The sequence below is a fragment of the Saccopteryx bilineata genome, chromosome 2 (assembly GCF_036850765.1).
Source record: "Saccopteryx bilineata isolate mSacBil1 chromosome 2, mSacBil1_pri_phased_curated, whole genome shotgun sequence".
Classification (NCBI taxonomy): Eukaryota; Metazoa; Chordata; class Mammalia; order Chiroptera; family Emballonuridae; genus Saccopteryx; species Saccopteryx bilineata.
The window spans coordinates 296,320,676-296,340,501 of NC_089491.1; the positions used below are offsets into that span (position 1 = coordinate 296,320,676).

Consider the following 19,826-nt stretch of genomic DNA (forward strand, 5'->3'; position numbering starts at 1 on the left):
GAGGGCCGCGGAAGGAGTGAGAGTGCCGCCCAGGTGACTGATCACCGTGGAGAAAGTCCCCCAAGACTGTGACCCCTACGCTGGAGGGAGGCGGGGCCGATGCGCAGGAAGATGCCGCGATGGGACCGGGAAAAAACCACCAACCCCAAACCACCCACTTGTGTTTCTCACCCTGAGTTCTCCGAGAGCAGCCGAAGGACCCCACAGGCTGCGCGGCGCCTCCCTGACCCCCACCCGCCCCAGCGTCGCCTCCTGTGGGTGGGCTTCGCCTTCCCTCCAGGTTTCAGAGCCACCACGTGACTTCCACGAAGAGCTGGGAGGAGAGGGGGAGCCAGCGGAAAGCCGCGACTGGGGAGGGATTGGGGACCCCGAGGTGCGGCCCCGAGAGGAGGAAATGAGTCGGGATGGGAGGGGGGGCGGGGCAGACTTGGGGGACGGGAAGGACCGCCGGCTAGGACGCGGAGGTGGGGAAGCCCGGGCGACGCGCAGAGGCCACTGGAGCCCGGCGAGCGGGAAGCCCGAGGGGCGGGGCCGGACGGGAGGCCGGAGGCCGGCAGGTGCGGGCGCGAGGATGCCCGCGGCGGGAGAGCGCCGGTAGGCAGCGCCCCGCGTGCAGGGCGCGGCGGGCGGCGCGGCCGCTCCTCCGCAAGGCTGCGCGGCGGGGCGGGCTGGGCCGACGAGCGCCCGGCATGTCGCAAGGGCTCCCGGTCGCCGGCAGCGTCCTGCAGAGGAACGTCGCGACGCCCAGGAACCAGCCGCAGCCGCAGGTAGTGAACTAGGGGTCAGGGAGGACGGCAGGGATGTGGGGGGTCGGGCGCCGTGAGGCACGAAGAGGGTGGTGCTGGGATTCCGGGGTGCTGACCGCTGTGTGGGGGTTAGGGCGCGAGGGTGGTCCAGGGGCGCACGCACCGCACGCGCGCCGCACGGCGTGGTGACCCGGCTGCTGCGTGCCCGGAGGCGAGGTAACCCCGGGGCGCCGACGCCTGGCTGGGCGGCGCACGGCTCGCATTCCTGCGCACGTGGGGTCCGCGCTGCCCCGGCGCCGCGCCATCCATGCGCCGCCCTCAGCTGCCACCTCGCCGCCGGCGCGCGTGGCCTTTTCCGGGAGCTCCGAGTGAGGGCCACGGCGCGGAGAGGGGACATTCAGCCCGGACGGGCAGCTCGCACCCAGGCAGTCCCAACATCTACCTTCCCCCGGAGTGGGGAACTCGGGACCGATCAACCCAGGGTGCGGGTTGGCCGCCTGCAGTGGGCCAACTCCACACCCAGCCTGGTGAAACCCCTCGCCGGCGTCCAGCCCTGTGCGCTGACCCGGCAGCATTCACAGCTGCGTACTCCGGCAACGAGGCAAGGCTGCGGACAGGGAAGGCTGTGGGAGACTTTCCACCCCGCTGCTGTGAGGTTGAGTCTGTTCATTGTTATGCACCCCTTCTCACCTCGGTGCTTGCTAGAGTCAGACAGTTCTGAGTTTGGGCATGGCTTTGCCCCTACACAGGCCAAGTAGCCGTTGGCAATTTGCTTAACCTCTCTGAACCTGCGGTTTTCCCCACCTGTAAAATAAATGCTTATAAGAATACCGCCCTTTAAATGATTTTTTGTGGGGACTAATTGAGATATGGTTCATAATATATGAATTTTTCAACACTTTGCTCCCCTCTCTGTCTTGACACCTTTCTTCTGGGTTGTCAGGTGTGATCACATGATGGGTGATAATCCGTTTTAGAGTGTGGGCTGCTGGAGAGATAATGAAGAACAAAGAGGCATAATTTGTTGACAAGCACAATAAGAGACTCAGCATAAAATAGCAGCAACCTCAACACAGGTTACTGAGGGCATACTGTGTGCTAGGAGCTTTAAGATAAAATCTTACTTTTATGTCAGACCAGCCTCGGGCATGAGGCTGCAGTTCCCAGCATGTATCTCCAGCGACTAGGACGGTGCCTGGTGCATGGCAGGGACTTGGTTAAACATTATTGAAAGCATGAATGAATCACAAATACAATAAATGAGAAAACTGAAAATGCAGAGAACATGGTTGCCAAGGCCATAGTGACAGGAGGAGAAAATGCAGGAGCTGTGTATTTCTAAAGCTCAAGTTCTGTCCCCTACATACCACATTTCCCCCCTGTGGTTTTCTGGTTCTGTCTACCCAGACTTCCTTGCCTCTCAAAGACTGCATTTTAACACCTTGTGTCTGTTCCCTTACATGCTCTTCCACTTATGTTATTTATGTCAATGTTATTTACTCTTCTCCTTTCTTCTTCCACATACTAAAAATTCAGTCCTGCATTACTTGAGGAGATGGTATGTGGCTCTCTTATTTGGCTACAAGACCAGGTAAAATGATAGCTGAATATATCCATTATTTTATGTTATCAGGATTTGCTTTCAGTTAATACTGATAACTGAATGGCTTTCCTATGTTTGTATCCCACTAACCTCTTGGATTTTGAATTTTTTAAAGGGAGCTGTTCCCTTCTCCACTTCTTAGGTCTCTTCTCACAGCATTCGGAAAGCAAATGCTGTTCTTGGCTCCATGTTTTGTATAACTAAATGAAGTGTTTTTTTTGTTCTTTTACCCGTGGTACCTGTTTCACAGTAACCCTTGGGGGATTTGACTAGGTTTGGTTAAACCTCATGCAGCTAAGGACTTTCAAGACACGTCATAAATTTGCTTTCTGATTTGCTCTGAGCTGTGAAACAACATGTTGAGCGTGGTTCAAATGAACATATTGTCAGTGGTGTTTACGATCATTTGGTGTGCTGCTAGTTGTGTGGTTGCATAGTTATACGAGTAATTGTGATTTGCTCCCAGTATCAAAAGTCCCTGTTTGTGTGTGGCGGCGTAAAGCCCAGCACACAGCGTGTTCCAGGTAGTGGATGCCTTCTGGCTTTTCCATCCTCAGATGAACACCGACACCACAGCTCTTCTGGGCACACGCCCTGTGGGGTAGAGGTTGAGGAACGTTGGTGGGGTCCAACAGACCTGAGTTCCACTTCCCATTCACCCACTTACTAGCTTTGGTACCTGGACCAAGTTCCTTAACCTCTCTGAGTTTCTTATTCCTCATCTTTTAAATGGTGGTCACACCACACATTTCTCAGGGTGGTCATGGGGATTAGCAGCTAAGTGTAGCCATAGCACATGATGAGTGCTCCTTAACAAGGGGCTACTGTTACCCCACTGATGCGACTGCAGATAACATGGTGAAGGCAGTGAGCGGTGCCGAGTGAAGACAGAGGGAGGACAGGGGTGAGGCGAGGGGCCTCCACATCACTCCTGACCACACATTTCCCCCCCCCCAGAGCCCTGAGGATGATGACAGGAAGGTCCGAAGGAGAGAAAAAAACCGAGTTGCTGCTCAGAGAAGTCGGAAGAAGCAGACCCAGAAGGCTGACAAACTCCATGAGGTGAGATTGTGGTCGGGGCAGAGCCACGTTAGGGCCACAGGAGAGGAGTTGTCTTCTGTCCTTGCGCTGCAGTGGTGGCCTTGAGGTCGCGTCCTGTCATCACCAGTTTGGCCACATGCACGTCTAATTCTGCTGTGTCCTCCCAGCCCAGTGATCTACTTGTTCACTCACCGGCCTCTTCATTTCTCCCTCATCTGCTGGTTTCATCTCTCATTCAAGTTTCTTTATAAAACAAAAAAACCCAAACTTCCTTTTGATCCTGATTCCCTTTTAAGCTGGTGCCCATTCCTTTCCTTCCCTCACTTTTCTGCTTCTTAAAGAGACGTGCTGTCTCCATGGCCTCAGTTACTGTTAATTCCCCAGTCCCCTGATTTTGTTTCTGCCACCAGCCTGCCCACCCAACAACACACACACACACACACACACACATACACACACACTTCCTACAGAAGCTGCTCCCACTGAGACCATTAATGCCTAGACCCCCCCCCCTTTTTTTTGTATTTTTCTGAAGCTGGAAATGGGGAGAGACAGTCAGACAGACTCCCGCATGCGCCCCACCGGGATCCACCCGGCACGCCCACCAGGGGGCGTCGCTCTGTTGCGACCAGAGCCACTCCAGTGCCTGGGGCAGAGGCCAAGGAGCCATCCCCAGCGCCTGGGCCATCTTTGCTCCAGTGGAGCCTCGCTGCGGGAGGGGAAGAGAGAGACAGAGAGGAAGGAGAGGGGGAGGGGTGGAGAAGCAGATGGGCACTTCTCCTGTGTGCCCTGGCCGGGAATCGAACCCGGGACTTCTGCACACCAGGTCGACGCTCTACCACTGAGCAAACCGGCCAGGGCCACCTAGACCCCTTTTTAGTCTCATCATCCTTGACCTTGCTGGAACATTTGATGCCATTGACCCTCCCCTTCTTGAGACCTTTCAAAGTCTTTAACTTCTAAAACACACATTTCCTACTTCTCCTGACCCTCTTAATCACGTTTTCTCTCAGTTTCTTTGTTAAGCTTTCTATTTCTGTTTTCTTAAATGATCTTGACCGGACTGTCCTTTTTTCTTCTCATCCTGGAAAATTTAATCTATAAATCTGTTCTCCCAAATTAATCACTCCAGGAAAGACCTCTGTTCTAGCCCTAACTCCATATCTCCAATGTTTCTAAGAAGGTCTGCTACAGGCTCCTTATATGCAACATGGTGATAATAGCGATCTGTCCAAGCAGTGAGTGACCGTTCCAAGCTCTCATCTTTGCTCAGCATTGGTGTAAATAATCACAGTTTTAGCTGAACTCTCTCCTACCATGCTTTCTTTTTTTTTTTTAATTTTTATTTATTTATTTTTTACAGAGACAGTCAGAGAGAGGGATAGACAGGGACAGACAGACAGGAAGGGAGAGAGATGAGAAGCATCAATCATTAGTTTTTCGTTGCACGTTGCAACACCTTAGCTGTTCATTGATTGCTTTCTCATATGTGCCTTGACCGTGGGGCTACCGCAGACCGAGTAACCCCTTGCTGGAGCCAGTAACCTTGGGTTCAAGCTGGTGAACTTTGCTCAAACCAGATGAGCCTGCGCTCCAGCTGGCGACCTCGGGGTCTCGAACCTGGGTCCTCTGCATCCCGGTCCGACGCTCTATCCACTGCGCCACCACCTGGTCAGGTCTGCCCTGCTTTCTTGCCATAGGTTGTCCTATCCTAGCAAGGCCAGTCTGGGGGCACTGATAGCAAAGGAGACTCAAAAGTGTTTTAAAGAGAAATAACCTCTGAAAACCTTTTAACAATGAACAGAGACAGATTTAGAAGGTACATACCCCAAGGAGAGTTGACCCACTGATACAACTTCACAGTGTGGCATAAATTACAAATATCAGATTCTTCCCTGGAAGTAGGAAGGCTCGGAACTCAGGATCTTCAGAATAGGGTCAAGGAAGGTTCTTCCCAGCCATTTTTGGTTCTGTAAAATTCCCACAGAAGGACTTCAATGCCCTCTGCCTCTTTTCTCCCTCCCGCCTTGCTCCTGAAGCTACCCTGGCTCTAGCTTCCTGTTACCTGCGGCTCACCGCATGGCCCTGCATTCAGAACAAGTGCCGGTTGGACAGCGCGGGCCTTTCCCCTCAAGAAATTTCTAGTCCAAGCCACGTATATTAATATAAAAAAACACAAGAGGACACTCAGCGTTAAGTCCGTTTGATTATGTGTGTAGAGGCGACTGAATGACTTGAACAAGATAGTCCATAAAGCAAGGTCAGGCAGATTCATCCCACAAATACTTGTTAAGCACCACGGTGGCCAAGGCATTGCCATTGGGTCACAAAGAGAGGAGTAAGATCCTGCTCCTGTCCTTGGGAAGCAGAGTTCCCGAAGAAAGTATAATAGTGTCTTTTGCCTTCTGTAACAAATTACAGCAAATTTGGTGGCTTAAAACAATGCAGATGTATTATCTTAGAGTTTTGGAGGTCAGGTGTCTGAAATGGATCTTGCTGGGCTAAAATCCAGGTGTTGACAGGGCTGCTCTCCCTCTGGAGATTCTGGAGAAGAGTCAGTTTGCTTTTTCCAGCTTCTAGAAGCTTCTGTGTCCCTTGACTGGTGGTCCCCTTCCATCTTCAAAGCCAGCTGGCTAGGTGAGTCTTTCTTATGCTGCATTATTCTGACATGTCTCCTTTTCTGATTCCTGACTCCTTTCATTTATAAGGTCCATTTGATTACATTGGGCCCACATAATTCAGGGTAATCTCCCCACTTTAAGGTTTTTAACTTAATTACCTCTGCAAAGTCCTTTTTGCCATCTAAAGTAACATATTCACAGGTTCCAAAGATTGGATTTAAACCTCTTTGGGGGGGGCATTATTCTGCCCAGCACAGAAAACAACAGAAAGTAATTTACTACCGCGTGAAGCTAGGTCTACCTCCATTCCTGTCACTCTTGGGTGTGGTGACCAGGTGAACATGTGCCAGCTGGACAGCTGGGGCCTTTTCCCCCAGAAAGCTTCTAGTCCATGCCAGGTACTTTAACTTAGGGGTTGCCACACGTACTCCCACCTCATCCCTCTTTTTTTGTTTTAAGTGAGAGGAGGGGAGATAAAGAGACAGACTCCCACATGTGCTCTGACTGGGATCCACCCAGCAGCCGCCGTCTGCAGCTGATGCTCAAGTCAACCAAGCTGTCCTCAGTGCCTGGGGCCAATGCTGGAAGGAAGCAGTCAGACGAGAGGGGAAGAGAGAGAGAATGGAGAGAGGGAGGAGAAGAGAAGCAGATGGTCATTTCTCATGTGTGCCCTGACCCGGGAATTGAACCTGGGACGTCTGTATACCGAGCCAGTGCTCTATCCATTTAGCCAGGGCTCCACCTGATCCCTCTTTGAGCTGCAGGTAGAAAGCCCTTCTGTGGAGTTCCCAGGTTGTTCTGCTGTCCATAGACATAGCTATTTCTGCTGGGAGTCCTTTCCAGAAATGCAGCTGATTGATCTGAAAGCCAGCCCCTCCGTGGGTGAACATCCCCTTCTGCTCTTGCTCTGTGGATCTGGAAGAAGGACTGAGAACTGTGCATCACTGGCTGGTCACCTCAGCAAGGCCAGTTTTGTTGACAGTTTCTAGGAGGTCAGGACAGGGGCTCCATCCATATACAGACCCCAAAACTGGAGGCCACACCTTCACCGTCACTAGCCAACACGGGTGCGTCACTGTTCACACAAGGGTCTGAGGGAGCTGGTGGCTGGCTCAGGAAAATGGAAATACCCAGTCCTTCTGTAGAAGAGCATCATGCCTGGCCCGAGGGTACCACGTGACTCATCCCTCCAGGGAGCACATCGTAGTTACAGGGATCTATGTTCTTTATGGCCAACATAGTAAAAAAAGAAAAAGTAAACATAGTATAAAGATGACTTTTTTTTTCATTTTGGAAAAAGATCTACATATCGGGAGTGGGGTGTCTGACACATGTGGTGAGATATAATTGTACTGAGGTCTAGTGAGCTGGGGGCAGAGTGCCTGGCACGCTGTTATCAGTCATGGCAGAAAGCCCCGCAGACCCCCTGGGGCTCCCAGACCACCTGCAGGATGGGAAAAGTGAGGAGGGGTAGTGTGTGGAGACCTCCTCCTCAAACCCGAGTGAGGCCAGCTCACAGGGACACACCAAGGGGCAGAACACAGCGCCCGGCGGTCATGGCTGCTTGCAGCTCCCTGTGGAGATTTGAGTCAAGTCTCCATCCCAGAAATTTCTCTACCCCAGACTGTGGGGTAGCATTGCTAACTATCTCAAAGTAACTCAAGACCTTTATTTGCCTTGAGCAAGACTGTTAAAATTCCCACCTTTCTTTCCTGCCCACCTCACTCACTCACTCACTGCGAACACCTTGAAAAGTCACTCTGTCCCAGCTCGTAGAAGTCTCTGGGCTACCTACCACTTTCGCTCCCAGTTCTCCATCTCCAAAGCCAGAGAGAGGACTGTCTGTCCTCTGAGGCAGGGCTTCCTTGGAGAGCAGGACAGTGGGAGAGCCTGGACAGGCTAGACCAGGGAGAGACTGGGGCTGCCCCTCACTGTGAGCTTTCCCCTCAGGGAAGTGGTTGCTGGGAGTTGGATTGCCCTGATGAGAAGCGGTTCCTAACGTGTCTCTGGGCACCTCACTGTTCTCTGTGGCTGTTCAAATCACCCCTTCCAGGCGCCTCCACCTCTCCTGGGGCTTTCGATCCCTACTCATCTCTGAACAGTGGGCACACGCCTGAGTCCACATCCACGAACACGAGCCCCAGTGAACAGTCCAGCTCCCTAGGACAAGCTGAAAGACACTTCTCTCAGAAGTGGGTCAGACTGGTTGGAGCCAGGCACCTAAAGGCGTAAGACTGAGAAAGAATTCTGAGTCAGAGAAGGAAGGCAGCGATGCCATCCTCAGGAGCGCCAAATGTCACAAACGGACACACATCTTGAGCAATGTGGTTGTGGTATGCACTGCCACAGTTTTCTCAGATCTTGCCTATTCTAAGAGAATGCTTCGCGTTAGTCTCTACTTGGTTTAGAAACTGATGATGACATTCATTTTTACAACCCTTGCTGGTGACACATGTTTCTGCTGGGAAAGGTATCAGCTTAAGGTTTGGGAAGAGACTTGTTGTAAAATCCTGAGCTCTGACAGCCCCTTTCTGCTGGTAACCACCGCGGGGGAATTTGAGCCCCAGGCACTGCCAAGCGAAAGCCGAGTTGCTGTCATGGCTTGAAAGTTGCAGCTGACCTTGAAAGAGGGATCAGGCTCCTGTCCACATGACCTTGGGAAAGTCACCATGCCTCTTGGAGTTTCAGTTTTCTTGCTTGTGCAATGGGGTCTCCATGTGGCTATGTCTTCCTGATGGCCTTTTCCTGCCCTGCATCTCCTTACTGGCTGTCACCTTTGGCCCCTGATGCCTTCTTTACCTGCTCCTCCCCTCTGTCTCAGAAGCATGCTGGGCCCCCTGAATATCCCCAGCTGCCCCTCGTTCCCCAGTGAACCCCTCTTAGATGCCCGGACCAGGGTTTCTCAACCTCGGGGCTGGATAAGTCCTTGTGGCGGGGGCTGCCCTGTCCGCTGTAAGGCATTAAGCAGCATCCCTGCCCTCTGCCCTCTAGAAGCAGTAGCACCCCCCCCCAGTTTGGACTCCCAGACTGTCTCCAGGCACTCCACATGTCCCCTGGGGATTGCCCAATTGCCCCAGTTGAGAACCATGGCCCTGGACAGCTTAATTTCTGAGACAGACCTGGGATTTGCAGCGACTTCGCCACCCCTACTTTGTAGATCTCTGCTTGGTGACAGTGGCGTAGCGGTTACCCAGGAAGGCAGCACTGTGACCTCACACTCTCCTGGGGTAAAGGACTCAAGACGCGGCAGTCACTGAGCTAAACCGAGCCTCTCTTTGGAAATAGCAAAGGGTCTAATGTTCTCTTCTATTTTTCATGTGCGGGAAGTGCAGGCAGTTTCTTCCTGGAGTGAAGTGGGTGTTACTCTTTGTTCCCACTCAGGGTGCTCTCACCTCCACTCCACCTCCGCCTCCCCTCCCAGCTCCTCCTTTTATTTATGTAGAACTGCTCTCACCTGAAAAAGATTTTTACTTCTCTCTTTTTTATTCCCTCAGCTCAATAAAAGTCCCTGAGTGTATTTGTGAGTAAAACTTAAATCCCAGAGGAGAAAGTCCCTGCGGAGAAGGCAGGCGAGGGGCCCGCTGGGTGGCCTGTGCTGGTCTCTGAAGCTCTGAGGGCTGGGGTCTGGGAAGAGGGGTGACACCTGAACCAGCATGACTCCTGGTGGATTCCAGAGAGAACGCTCAAAAGCTCGCAGCGTCTTGCAAATTCAGTAAATATAGGAGTCAGTTTGGAAAATCTTGACACAGGAAGAGAGTTTCCTATTCTTTGGAGTCTAATTTAAACATTAGTTCAGTAGAACCATTTGAATTTATTCTCTTTTTACTTGGAAGTGAAGAGCATTTCCAGTTGTAAGGTGGAGTGTGTGTGTGTGTGTGAGGGTGAGTGTGAGTGTGACAGTGACAGCCTCTCACCCTCACTGCAGCCAGGCTTCCCACAATGCCTCAGTTTTCATCCAGGTTCTCCCGTCCGGACCCTCCCCTTGCCCAAGGAGGGTGTGGTTGCTGTGTTTGTAGACTGAATTCTGACTCTAAGACTAGAGCTTGTCAGAGGCCAGAGGAGAGTGTGAGGACGAGGGCGTGGCAGGCCGCAGGGAGGAGGGCTGGAGGCAGGACAGGACCCTCATGCTAGTGATGCCAAACTGACCCAGGACAGCCCGTGGGGAGAGGGGGTGGGGCCTGCCGCCTGGGAGAGTATTCCAGACCACCCCGAGAGCCTGTCTGGGAAAGGCAGGAGGCAAGGAATGGCCCAGGTGACCTTTGCATGCAGCCCCTCTGGGCCCCTTGTTCTTAGAGAGATGAAGATGCTTGAGGGGAAGGGAAGGAAGAAAGGAGGTGAGAGGAGACAGGGGCTGAGAGGTCACTGAGCACTGAGATGCCAGCACTGGGGCCCGTCAGGCGGGGCTACAAGAGAGGGTAGCAGAGGCCCAGGTGCTAGATATTTCTGGTCTTGGAAGAGAGAGATATTATTTAAGTATGAATATGATACAAGACTGAATAAGAACCATAATAGATATGCTTCCATTAGGTACTGTGATCACAGAAGCCTTCTTGGAGGTGCTGGGCCTGAGGTGGGCCCACAGAGAAAAAGAGGATGGAAATCCAGGGGCAGAGTTGAGAATTTGCATGTGCTTTAAAGGCCTGTAGAAAGTTCAAACTTTCTTAGTGATATTTCTTAAAAATTACTAGTGAGAGGAAAGATGTGATGGATAATAAGGTTGGGCCTTCTGCTCAGGAAACATGGTGTGCATGGTACAACGAAGCCTAATAGTGTGAATCAAACTAGAAATAACTGAAAACAACATTTCAGCAAGATTTAAATAAGATTGTCAACCTTAGGAGGGTCTCAATTGGCATGCCGTAGGGCCTCTGCCATTGGCCGAGTGTATTGTAGAACTTATTAATGACTTGGATGAAAAAAAAGGAAGGCCTGCTTGACCTGCTTATCAAGTTTGTGGACAGCTTATAGCTTGTGGTATCACTAATCCATGAGCCGGCAAAGTCAAGAGTCTGAAGGATCTGCTAGGCTGAAAGATGTTCATGGGAACAGGGTGAAATTCAGCAGAGGCAGGTGTAAAGCGCATTCTTAAGCTCCACAACATCAAACATCCTCAAAGTATAGCTGGAGAAGCAGCAGATGCCGGAAGAGCTTGCACTTCTCTGCACGCTCAGGGAGAGTCCCCAGGGCGAGGTGGCTATAGGCTTGGGTCAAGCCAGAGCAGATCACCTCCACAATCTGCCCCCTGTATGGTCAGGCCCTCCCCGGAATCATGCACTGAGTTTGGGAATGATAATCTCTCAGAGCTCTTGGCAAATGGGGACATGTGTTGGGTAGCATCCAGGAGGGCAGAGAGACCAGTGGTCCTAAAACCCAAGGAACCCAGAAGACCTGAGGCAGTTGAGCTCAGAGAATACCTAAAGGGAAGTGGTATGGGGCCGTCTCCTATTTCAAGAACTGTGATGTTGAAAAGTATTGAATTTACTCTATGTGGTTCCACAAGGTGGAACCAAGCCCAATAGGTGGGTTTGAAGGAGAGAGGGTTTTTGGATCAGTGCAACGAGGAGCTTTCTCACAGAGCAGCTCCGAAATGGCAAGGACTGCCCTTTGAAGGCGAGAGTGCTCAGCACAAGTTGGATGCCTGAGCTAGAATTACACAGCAAAGGTCTGTTTCTATAATACATTGTGTGGGCTGGGCTAAGGGGTCTCTCTGATCTCCCCTCCAGCTCTACGCCTCTGTAGATGCGGATGTGAAAGAAATTTAACACGTGAGCCAAAGCAAGAGATAGTTTTATTCATTTACGCAGGACTTGACAAACATTTGTCATGTTGGCAGCACTGTTCCAAGTGCTGGGGCTCTATCAATGAACCCAGCAGAGACCTTTAGAAAGCCGATAAGCGGGCGGGGGGGGTTGGCTGCACAGGTGCACAGGGAACTTTTCGAAGTGATGGAAACATTCTGTCTTGATCAACCTAGTTACTTAACATTTGTCAAAACTCACTGAATCATACACTTAAAATCAGTGTCTTTTATGTTACGTCGATTATCCCTCATAAAGATGTTTCGACAAGCCCTGCTCTTGTGAACCATTCATCCCAGTCGGAGAAGACAGACATTAAGGAAATGAGCAGTTCTGAGGGCGGAGGGGGCGGATCGGGAGAAAGTCTGGGTGGGAAGGCGGTGAGCGGCACCGCAGGTCAGGTCAGCAGCAGAGATGACGTTGCCTGCCGTCTCCCCAGGAGTACGAGTGCCTGGAGCAGGAGAACACCATGCTGCAGAGGGAGATCGGGAAGCTGCGGGAGGAGCTGAAGCACCTGAGCGAGGCGCTGAAGGAGCATGAGAAGATGTGCCCGCTGCTGCTGTGCCCCGTGAACTTCGTGCCCGTGCTGCGGCCCGACCCCGTGGCCAGCTGCCTGCCCCGGTGAGGCCCAGCGAGGAGCCGTGGTCCTTTCCACGCCTGGGAGGAGTGTTCCCTTCGCAGCCGTGTGTGAGGGGACCTGTGCGGGGCCTCCTCCACGTGTCCTCTTCCTGAACCTCGGGGTGTTCTGCCGCTCATGGGTCTTGCTTCCCGGGCCTGGTCATCTCCCTTGCAGCTGCATCCATGTTCCCAGGGGAGGCACCGGGCCAGGCCCCCTGCTCGGAGTTTGGGGTGTGTCCGTGGGCACCTGACTCAGAGCCTTGAGCGCACCAGGTCAGGAGACCATCCTCGGGACTCACTTCACCTCCACTTTGGCAGCTAGTAGGTTCCGCTGTGATGCAGAATCACTTTCTCTAGAATTTGGATAATAAAGATGGTTATTGTTGCTCCTTTTGCCAAGCTCTTGGACTTGAGAGACACAGTATGTTTTCTCTTCCTGAAGAGGTGTCGTCTGTCTGCTCAGGTGGCTTTGCAGCTCCTAGGCCTCCAAGGCCACAGCTAAGCTCCACAGGAAGGCAAGTTCAAGGGGCTGCAGAGCAAAGGCCAAAGGGACTTCCCTGCTGGGTCACGAAGGAGCTTGTGGATTTGTCTAGCTGTCCTGACTGCTGGTCTGCTCTGACCTCCTACTGTCCGTGCTGTTCAGCTGGTCGCTCACCCACACCACTGCTAACCCCGGTGTCTGTGCTGCTGTCCCCACTGGCCTGAGCCCTGTGGCCCCACAGAGTAATTTAGAGACCAGTCTCCTTTCATTTAGCTGCTCTTTGCCCCTCAAGGCATTGGAGTCCCCCAGACCCCCTATTCTGACTGAGAGACTCAGGAGGAGGGGTCCTTGGAGGGGATGCGGAGAAACTGGAGGTGATAGTAGATCATTTTCTGCCCACACTCTGTGGGCCAGGCCTCAACCCCACAGCCTCACCGGGCTACAAGGGAGGTCGGGAAATGAAAGTTAACTTCACGCTCAGGGTGGAGGAACTGGATTTCATGACTCTGTCGGTCACTGCCATGGAAAATCTAGCCTTTCTCCTACCACCTCCCCGGAACTGCCCACTCAGAGGCCCCTGGTCAGCCTTGGTTGCCAGGTCTAATGGGACTGTCTCAGGCTTTCTCTTCCTTTACTTCCCGACAGCCGAGGACACTGGCTTCTGCATTTCTTCTCTCTCTCCACCTGCTCCTCAGTATAAAGGGCTCCTGTCCTCGGGGCCTCAGCCACCTTGTCTTCCTATACTGGGAGCCCCCCACCTGCCCCCGGAGCCCCACTCTCCTGCGGGCACACCTGCGCCTGCAGCTCCCCACCATGTGTCTCTGAGAGGACATCTCACAAGCATGTCCCACTTAATGTTCCAAACTGTACTCATGACCCCTATAGTCTTTCTTTCAAACATGCCTCTCAACCTGTTCTCACCTGTTTCATAAAGGACTCTGTCATCCACCTGGTCGGAAACCTTTGTGTCATGCATGGGTCCTCCAAGTCCTGCAGTTAGTTGTGTCTCCTTAGTATCCCCAAATCCAGCCACTTTGCTTCAGGGTGCGAATGGCCTCGTCTGCTCTCAAGAACTTTATTCAAATTAGCTGCTGAACACAGGGGTTGCCTCCCCAAGCTGTGTGTTCATTGAGGTTTAGCTCACATTTAGAGACAGTTAGGTCTTCACTTTTGATGTCAAAACAGAAAATTTGGAGTCGGGAACCAAAATTAGGGTAGCCTAAGGTGTGAGTCATAATGCTGGGACCAAGTCCCCTCCAAAATAACCGGAGATGTGACGAGAGTTCTGAAAACCAAATGTGCACTGAGGTTGGCCACGAAGAACATTGTTACCAAGCTCCCGTTCACATCAGGGGCAGTCTCAGCTCCCCAGCTCCTGCTCTGACAACATAGAAATTCTATATAAATCTGAGAAACTATTAGATTATTCCAGGAGGGACAAGGGAAGGAGACAAATTGGTGGGGATTGGATTTGCTTGGTTCTGTTCACACTGCATGGTTGTTTATTGGGCAAGGGAAAGGGAGGGAGGCTGAGAAAGTGTCAGCAGGGAGGAAGCCCTTCCTTCACACCCACATGCACACCACTTCCTGTCCGCAGTCCCGCCCTAGCCTTGCACCAGCCCAGCCTTGAAGCCTGGGATTTCCATCAATGAACCAGGCCCCAGTTTCACCCCAAACCGTGGTTGAGTGTGATCACTCTAATGAACAGGAAAGTGAGAGACTCAAAAGCCCCTCTCTTCTTTCCCATCAATGCTAGGGGTTCCACAGCCCCATGGACTTACCAGGGCTGAGGGCTCTGCCTCTGCAGGAGCTAGAAGAAGAAGGGCAGCACCGGGTCTCACTGACGTGTCTTCCCTTCCATGATATCCTGGAAGAGCTGGCAGCATCATCCCTGTGGTAACAAGAAGGCTCATCATAGCCAGGGAGCAGAAAGAAGGAAGAATGGAGGGAAGGAAGGAGAGAGAATGGAAGGGAAAGAGAGGGAAAAGGAAGAAGGAAAAGAGGAGGAAGGGAAGATGGTGATAGGGATCCTTGAGCTCTGAACCGGAGCCATCCCTACTCCTGGGGAAATAATACTGAATCTTCAGGGGGGTATGCTATTAAAAAAAAAAGCCACCCCCCAATCATGCGGCTTATCTTGGGGTGTGAGAGTGGAGTTAGACAAGGCCAGAATCTATGGAAACTGCTTGGGGTCAAGGGAACATTCCTGGATTGCCCATTTGGAAATTGACCACCTTTATGAAATTCTTCTCTCTCCCCGTCCATTTGGGACAAAAGAGGTTAATGTAGTTATATTGTTGCCATGGACATTATTACCATTAGCACGAGCCACCCTGAAAGTCTGTGTTTAGCAGGTGCTGGTGTGCTTGGTTTGGCGTGCTTGAAGAACTTGTGTCCTAAATCTGGGGCTGTGTTCAAGGCAGACTCTGCCCCTGGAGACAGCTCACCTGCTCTTTTGGTGTTTTAGCATGACCTTTTCTGGCACAGTATTCTTAAAAAGATCAGAAATGTCATCACAGAGTAGACAAAAGGCCACTAGACCAGAATTCCGGCCACATCACTGAGGGAAAATGAGGGAGAGTCCAGTGTTTGCACTAAGACATCATCCTTAAAGGCCAGAGGTGCACTTGGAACTTCCCTGATTTCCCTTAATAACCTGCCACTTTATCTATTCATCCATTAATCAAGACTCTTCTTGAGCTAGTTCACGTTTTCAGCCACTGTGAGCAAGGCATCAGCTTTGGCTCCAGATCTGGGATGACTCATTCATGGAAAGCGCAGGTGCTGGTACCCTGATGCCTGGAGAGCGGGGCTGTTTTCTGAGCACCCCGGCATTCCTGTCGCCCAAGCTTCCTCACCAGTTTCTTCTAGACCAGAAAACAGGCAAAAACAAAGCACCTTCCAAAACGCCATAAACCCACAGCAGGCTCAATTCGCCGGGCAGTCCTTTATAAAACCGAGAAAGTGAGAGAGTTTGAGGACCATCAGTGGTGGCCAGCGTCCAGTTTCAAGAACGGAAAGAACCAAGGAATGCCCCTCACAGCAGTTCTCGAGCTGTGGCAGGGAATTTGCTAATTATTAGTTAAGTATTATTGAACTTATTAGTGATGAGCTACCTATTTTAATCAATTAACTATCCTGGCAATAAACCAAGACATTTATTTATAAAAAGAATTAATATGTATTTAAAAATAATAAAATAATTTATTAATAATTTGTTATCATTACTAATTAGGTATTGGTCAAACAATTAGTAATTATTTTCCCATTGTGTGTGTTGCAGGGAGCAGGACCAGCAAAGGACACCCCCCCACACACACACACACAAACACACACTTTAAAGGGCCACCGTATCATACAACTTCTTTTTTTTGTTTTTTGTTTTTTGTTTTTGTTTTTTTTGTTTGTTTGTTTGTTTGTTTGTTTTTACAGAGGCAGAGATAGACAGGGACAGACAGACAGGAATGGAGAGAGATGAGAAGCATCAATCATCAGTTTCTCGTTGCGCGTTGCGACTTCTTAGTTGTTCATTGATTGCTTTCTCACATGTGCCTTGACCGTGGGCCTTCAGCAGACCGAGTAACCCCCTGCTGGAGCCAGCGACCTTGGGTCCAAGCTGGTGAGCTCTTCGCTCAAGCCAGATGAGCCCGTGCTCAAGCTGGCGACCTCGGGGTCTCGAACCTGGGTCCTTCTGCATCCCAGTCCGACGCTCTATCCACTGCGCCACCACCTGGTCAGGCATCATACAACTTCTAATCTCACCTCCAGACCTGTCTCAGTTTGAGCAAAGGAAATCCATGATTTTTTTTTTCCATCTGGTCAGATCAAGGAACATCTCTACCTCAATTCTAAACAACTATAGGACAGGGATCCTGTTTTACTTATCCATATAGCTCTGATTGCTAACTACACGTGACTAGCACTAAATGTGTCTGCTTCAATGATTTACTGAATGGCTCCTCCTTCCTTAGTCTTCACCTTTGTTAGGTCCCTCACCCCCACTTCAACCCCCCAAATCACTTAATATTACTCTATTTGTGATGTGAATTCCTCATTGTGGTTTCCCCATATAAGAGCATGGACCTAACCTACTTCCTCTGTTCCTGTAATTCTTCATCTGGGTCAGTCCGCTGTTGTAAATCAGGGATTCCCATAAATCGGCAGTGAAGTTGCTTCACAATAGAGTTGAGATGACAGCGACAATAGGTTGATGATGTTGAGGAGGCGGTGGAGGGGGCAGGAAATACATGGGAAATGCATCTCTTCAGTCATTGTCCTCAATTTATTCTAAATGTTGTAAAGATAGTTATATTTTTGCCTGTTTTACAATCATCACTGTTTGTTCTTAATATTTGCATAGGGTTACTTAACTTCTGCGTTCACTAAGGGGTTCATATACAAACGAATTGGGCTGGGGGGAAATGAATGAGAGTGAACAGGTTGATCTTGTAAGGGGAAGTTCAAGGGAAAAGGTATGTTGTTTAGAGGACACCCCTTAGGTATAGGCTTCCAGTGTCTTTGAGCCATTTTACAGCTCTGTTCAGTATAGCTACTTAATATCAATGCAAAATAGTTTGTAGCTATAGATGCATACAGTATAGCTATTTATGTCCTGTCCATAGAAAGTAAGTTTACTCTCCACCTGCTCTCTCCCTGGAAAAACCAGTTTGCCTCTATTTGCATATTCATTTCCACATTCCAAATCTATAAACATGCCTGTTCTTTGAGTTCTGTTTTAAACTGGTCATAACCATTTACCTCCCCTATTGATCTTTAATCTTTATGGTCTTATTTAATCTCTAATAAGTAAATATTTTAACACCTACTCATTTCATATTTGAATCACAGCTATGATTTGGCCCTTTTCTGAAATTTATTTTAAACTGGGTTAAATGATCCCAGTGTTGCTGGCAGATGTTCACCCTACGGGGACAAGGAGAAAGCCAGGCAGTGTCATTGAGGGTCACCTCCAAGGTGCAGAGTCTCTGGGGCCGTTTCTCCTGTTCGGTCTTGGGCTGTGTTAGGCTGAGTTAGGTCCTCATCTCTGCTGTTCCTCTTCTTCACTTTTTCTCCATTTCTTAAGCATTCTTTACATCACAAGCCAAATGTCACTTTTCCCTGCGGCCTTCTGTGATCCTTGACATTTTCAGGTGCTTTTACTGTGTGCATGAGTCACAGCATACAGACTATTCTATTGTTACTGCTTGTTTAAATAAATAAATACACTAATGAATGGGCCGTGTTGTTAAAGATCCCACAGCACTTTGTATCCACCTGTTCCGGTGTCTGACTTCAATGAGAAAACTTCATGGGTCTAAACTGAGGTGTTTGAGGAAACACCTCCCTTTCCTCATTTTCAATAGACACATCACCTTTTTCCTCTAGATTGTATATTTTCTCGGGCTTGGAAAACCTTACTGACACCTGCTCCACCTTTTCTTTCTCATATTTTCTTCTTTGTCTTTCTTTGTTCCCTCTTTGATCCTTTTTATAAACTACAGAGCCCATAAAACATAACGCTGGACCAAGCCTGACTTTGCAAATAAATGCTTGGAAGGCAGCAAGATCCTGACACAGTTCACCTTGGGGTTGTTCTTCAGCGGCCTTAGGGGCTTCACGGGCACAACAAAGCAGTGGGCATCTCCCAGAGGCCACCCTTGGAGTGACCATGCAGCCAGCATGCACAGACCTTTCCACCTTCAGAAGAAAACCATGATGTTGACACCTGAGACATCGGATCCCTGGAGGAAGCTAGAAAAGTAAAAGCCTCAGAGACACCCTGGGCCCCAGATCAGACTAAGCAAATCTGTGCACTTACCCAGACCAATTCTTTACATTAATAAAGAGAAAGATGATGATGCATTTCAGAAATATCCGGACCCCCTTTCAAACCCGGATTTCAGAAAGGCTTTGTGGTTCACTTCAATTTCACCCCAGGTCCCTGCAATGTGGTTGGTGGTCACCAAAAGTTCTTTGCCGTCTAGCCTATTGGGTGAGAAAATATGGAATCCTGTGTCTTTAAGAACTGAAACTGTCTAGAAACAGGATTTGATACCTCTGTAGGAGAAAGGAGACTTCCCTTTTGCTGTTCAAGTTTCATCTTCAGTTATCAGGAACTGAGCGAGGGGGGGCTCCAGGAGTTGGAGCAGCAGCAGCTCAGATCTGTGAAGCTGCTGCTCTCTGGAAATGAATGTGCCCTTCTTTCCTTTTGAATGTAGCTCACTGCAGTGAAAAGTACATTTAAGAAAGCCCCTGGCTGACTCTGCACGTCCTGGGGTTCTCTGGAAGAGAGGAGCTCCTGGTCTGGTCCCAGATGCTGAGCAGGCCAGGATTCCCCAGTGCTGCCCTTTGTCGGGCACTGAACCCTATGGCATGGGGCGGGGGCCCTGAGCAGTGAGCGCAGTGCCCAGCCCAGTCTGTGCTCACGGAGAGCAAGCTGACTGACAGCCTCGTCAAGGGTCTTACCCTGGAAGGCTTGGAGTGTCACGTGGTCCCTCCAACCTACTCATTTTATAACTGAAGCAGTCAAGGCCCCAAATGACAGTGATATGCTCTTGGGACGGTCTCTGTGCCATGCGCAGTAGGGTCAGGCCTGTCTGGATCCAAGTATCTCGACTTGCTGTGTTTGGCTTTTCTGCCATTCCTCAGATACCCATGTCACTGCCTTACATAGACTGAGTTCGAGTGTGTGGTTGTGCTGGTGTGTCTTGCTTGCCCCCTAAACCTCCACACCTAATCCATTCTCTCCCTAGTTCGGAGTCACAAGGCTGCCCCCTGTGTAGCCAAGGGAAGCCACCAGAGGAGACTGGAAGGTGAAAGGAGGGGAGGTCAGCCCCATGTCTCCGGCCCTTCAATCCCTGATCTGCAGCCTCGGTTCGGTTCTGGTAGTGGCTGCATTCCTGGGCGATTACTGCAGCC

The 19,826-nt window shown here is 50.6% G+C and overlaps 1 protein-coding gene across 1 annotated transcript; it reads left to right on the forward strand.

Moving 5' to 3' along the window:
* The first annotated feature begins 474 nt into the window (after window positions 1-474).
* On the forward strand, window positions 475-12,810 carry BATF3 (basic leucine zipper ATF-like transcription factor 3). Its single transcript, XM_066255139.1, has 3 exons — window positions 475-767; window positions 3,307-3,411; window positions 12,249-12,810. The coding sequence occupies exons 1-3, from the start codon at window positions 690-692 to the stop codon at window positions 12,432-12,434; spliced, it is 369 nt and encodes a 122-aa protein (XP_066111236.1). The 5' UTR covers window positions 475-689; the 3' UTR covers window positions 12,435-12,810.
* Window positions 12,811-19,826: the final 7,016 nt, after the last annotated feature.

Bases quoted from the DNA above. Each gene is read 5' to 3' on its own strand.
- BATF3 (XM_066255139.1), top strand. From the start codon at position 690: ATGTCGCAAGGGCTCCCGGTCGCCGGCAGCGTCCTGCAGAGGAACGTC. The intron at 768-3,306 runs GTAGTGAACTAG...CCCCCCCCCCAG, and splicing joins GGAACCAGCCGCAGCCGCAG to AGCCCTGAGGATGATGACAG. The intron at 3,412-12,248 runs GTGAGATTGTGG...CCGTCTCCCCAG, and splicing joins AGGCTGACAAACTCCATGAG to GAGTACGAGTGCCTGGAGCA.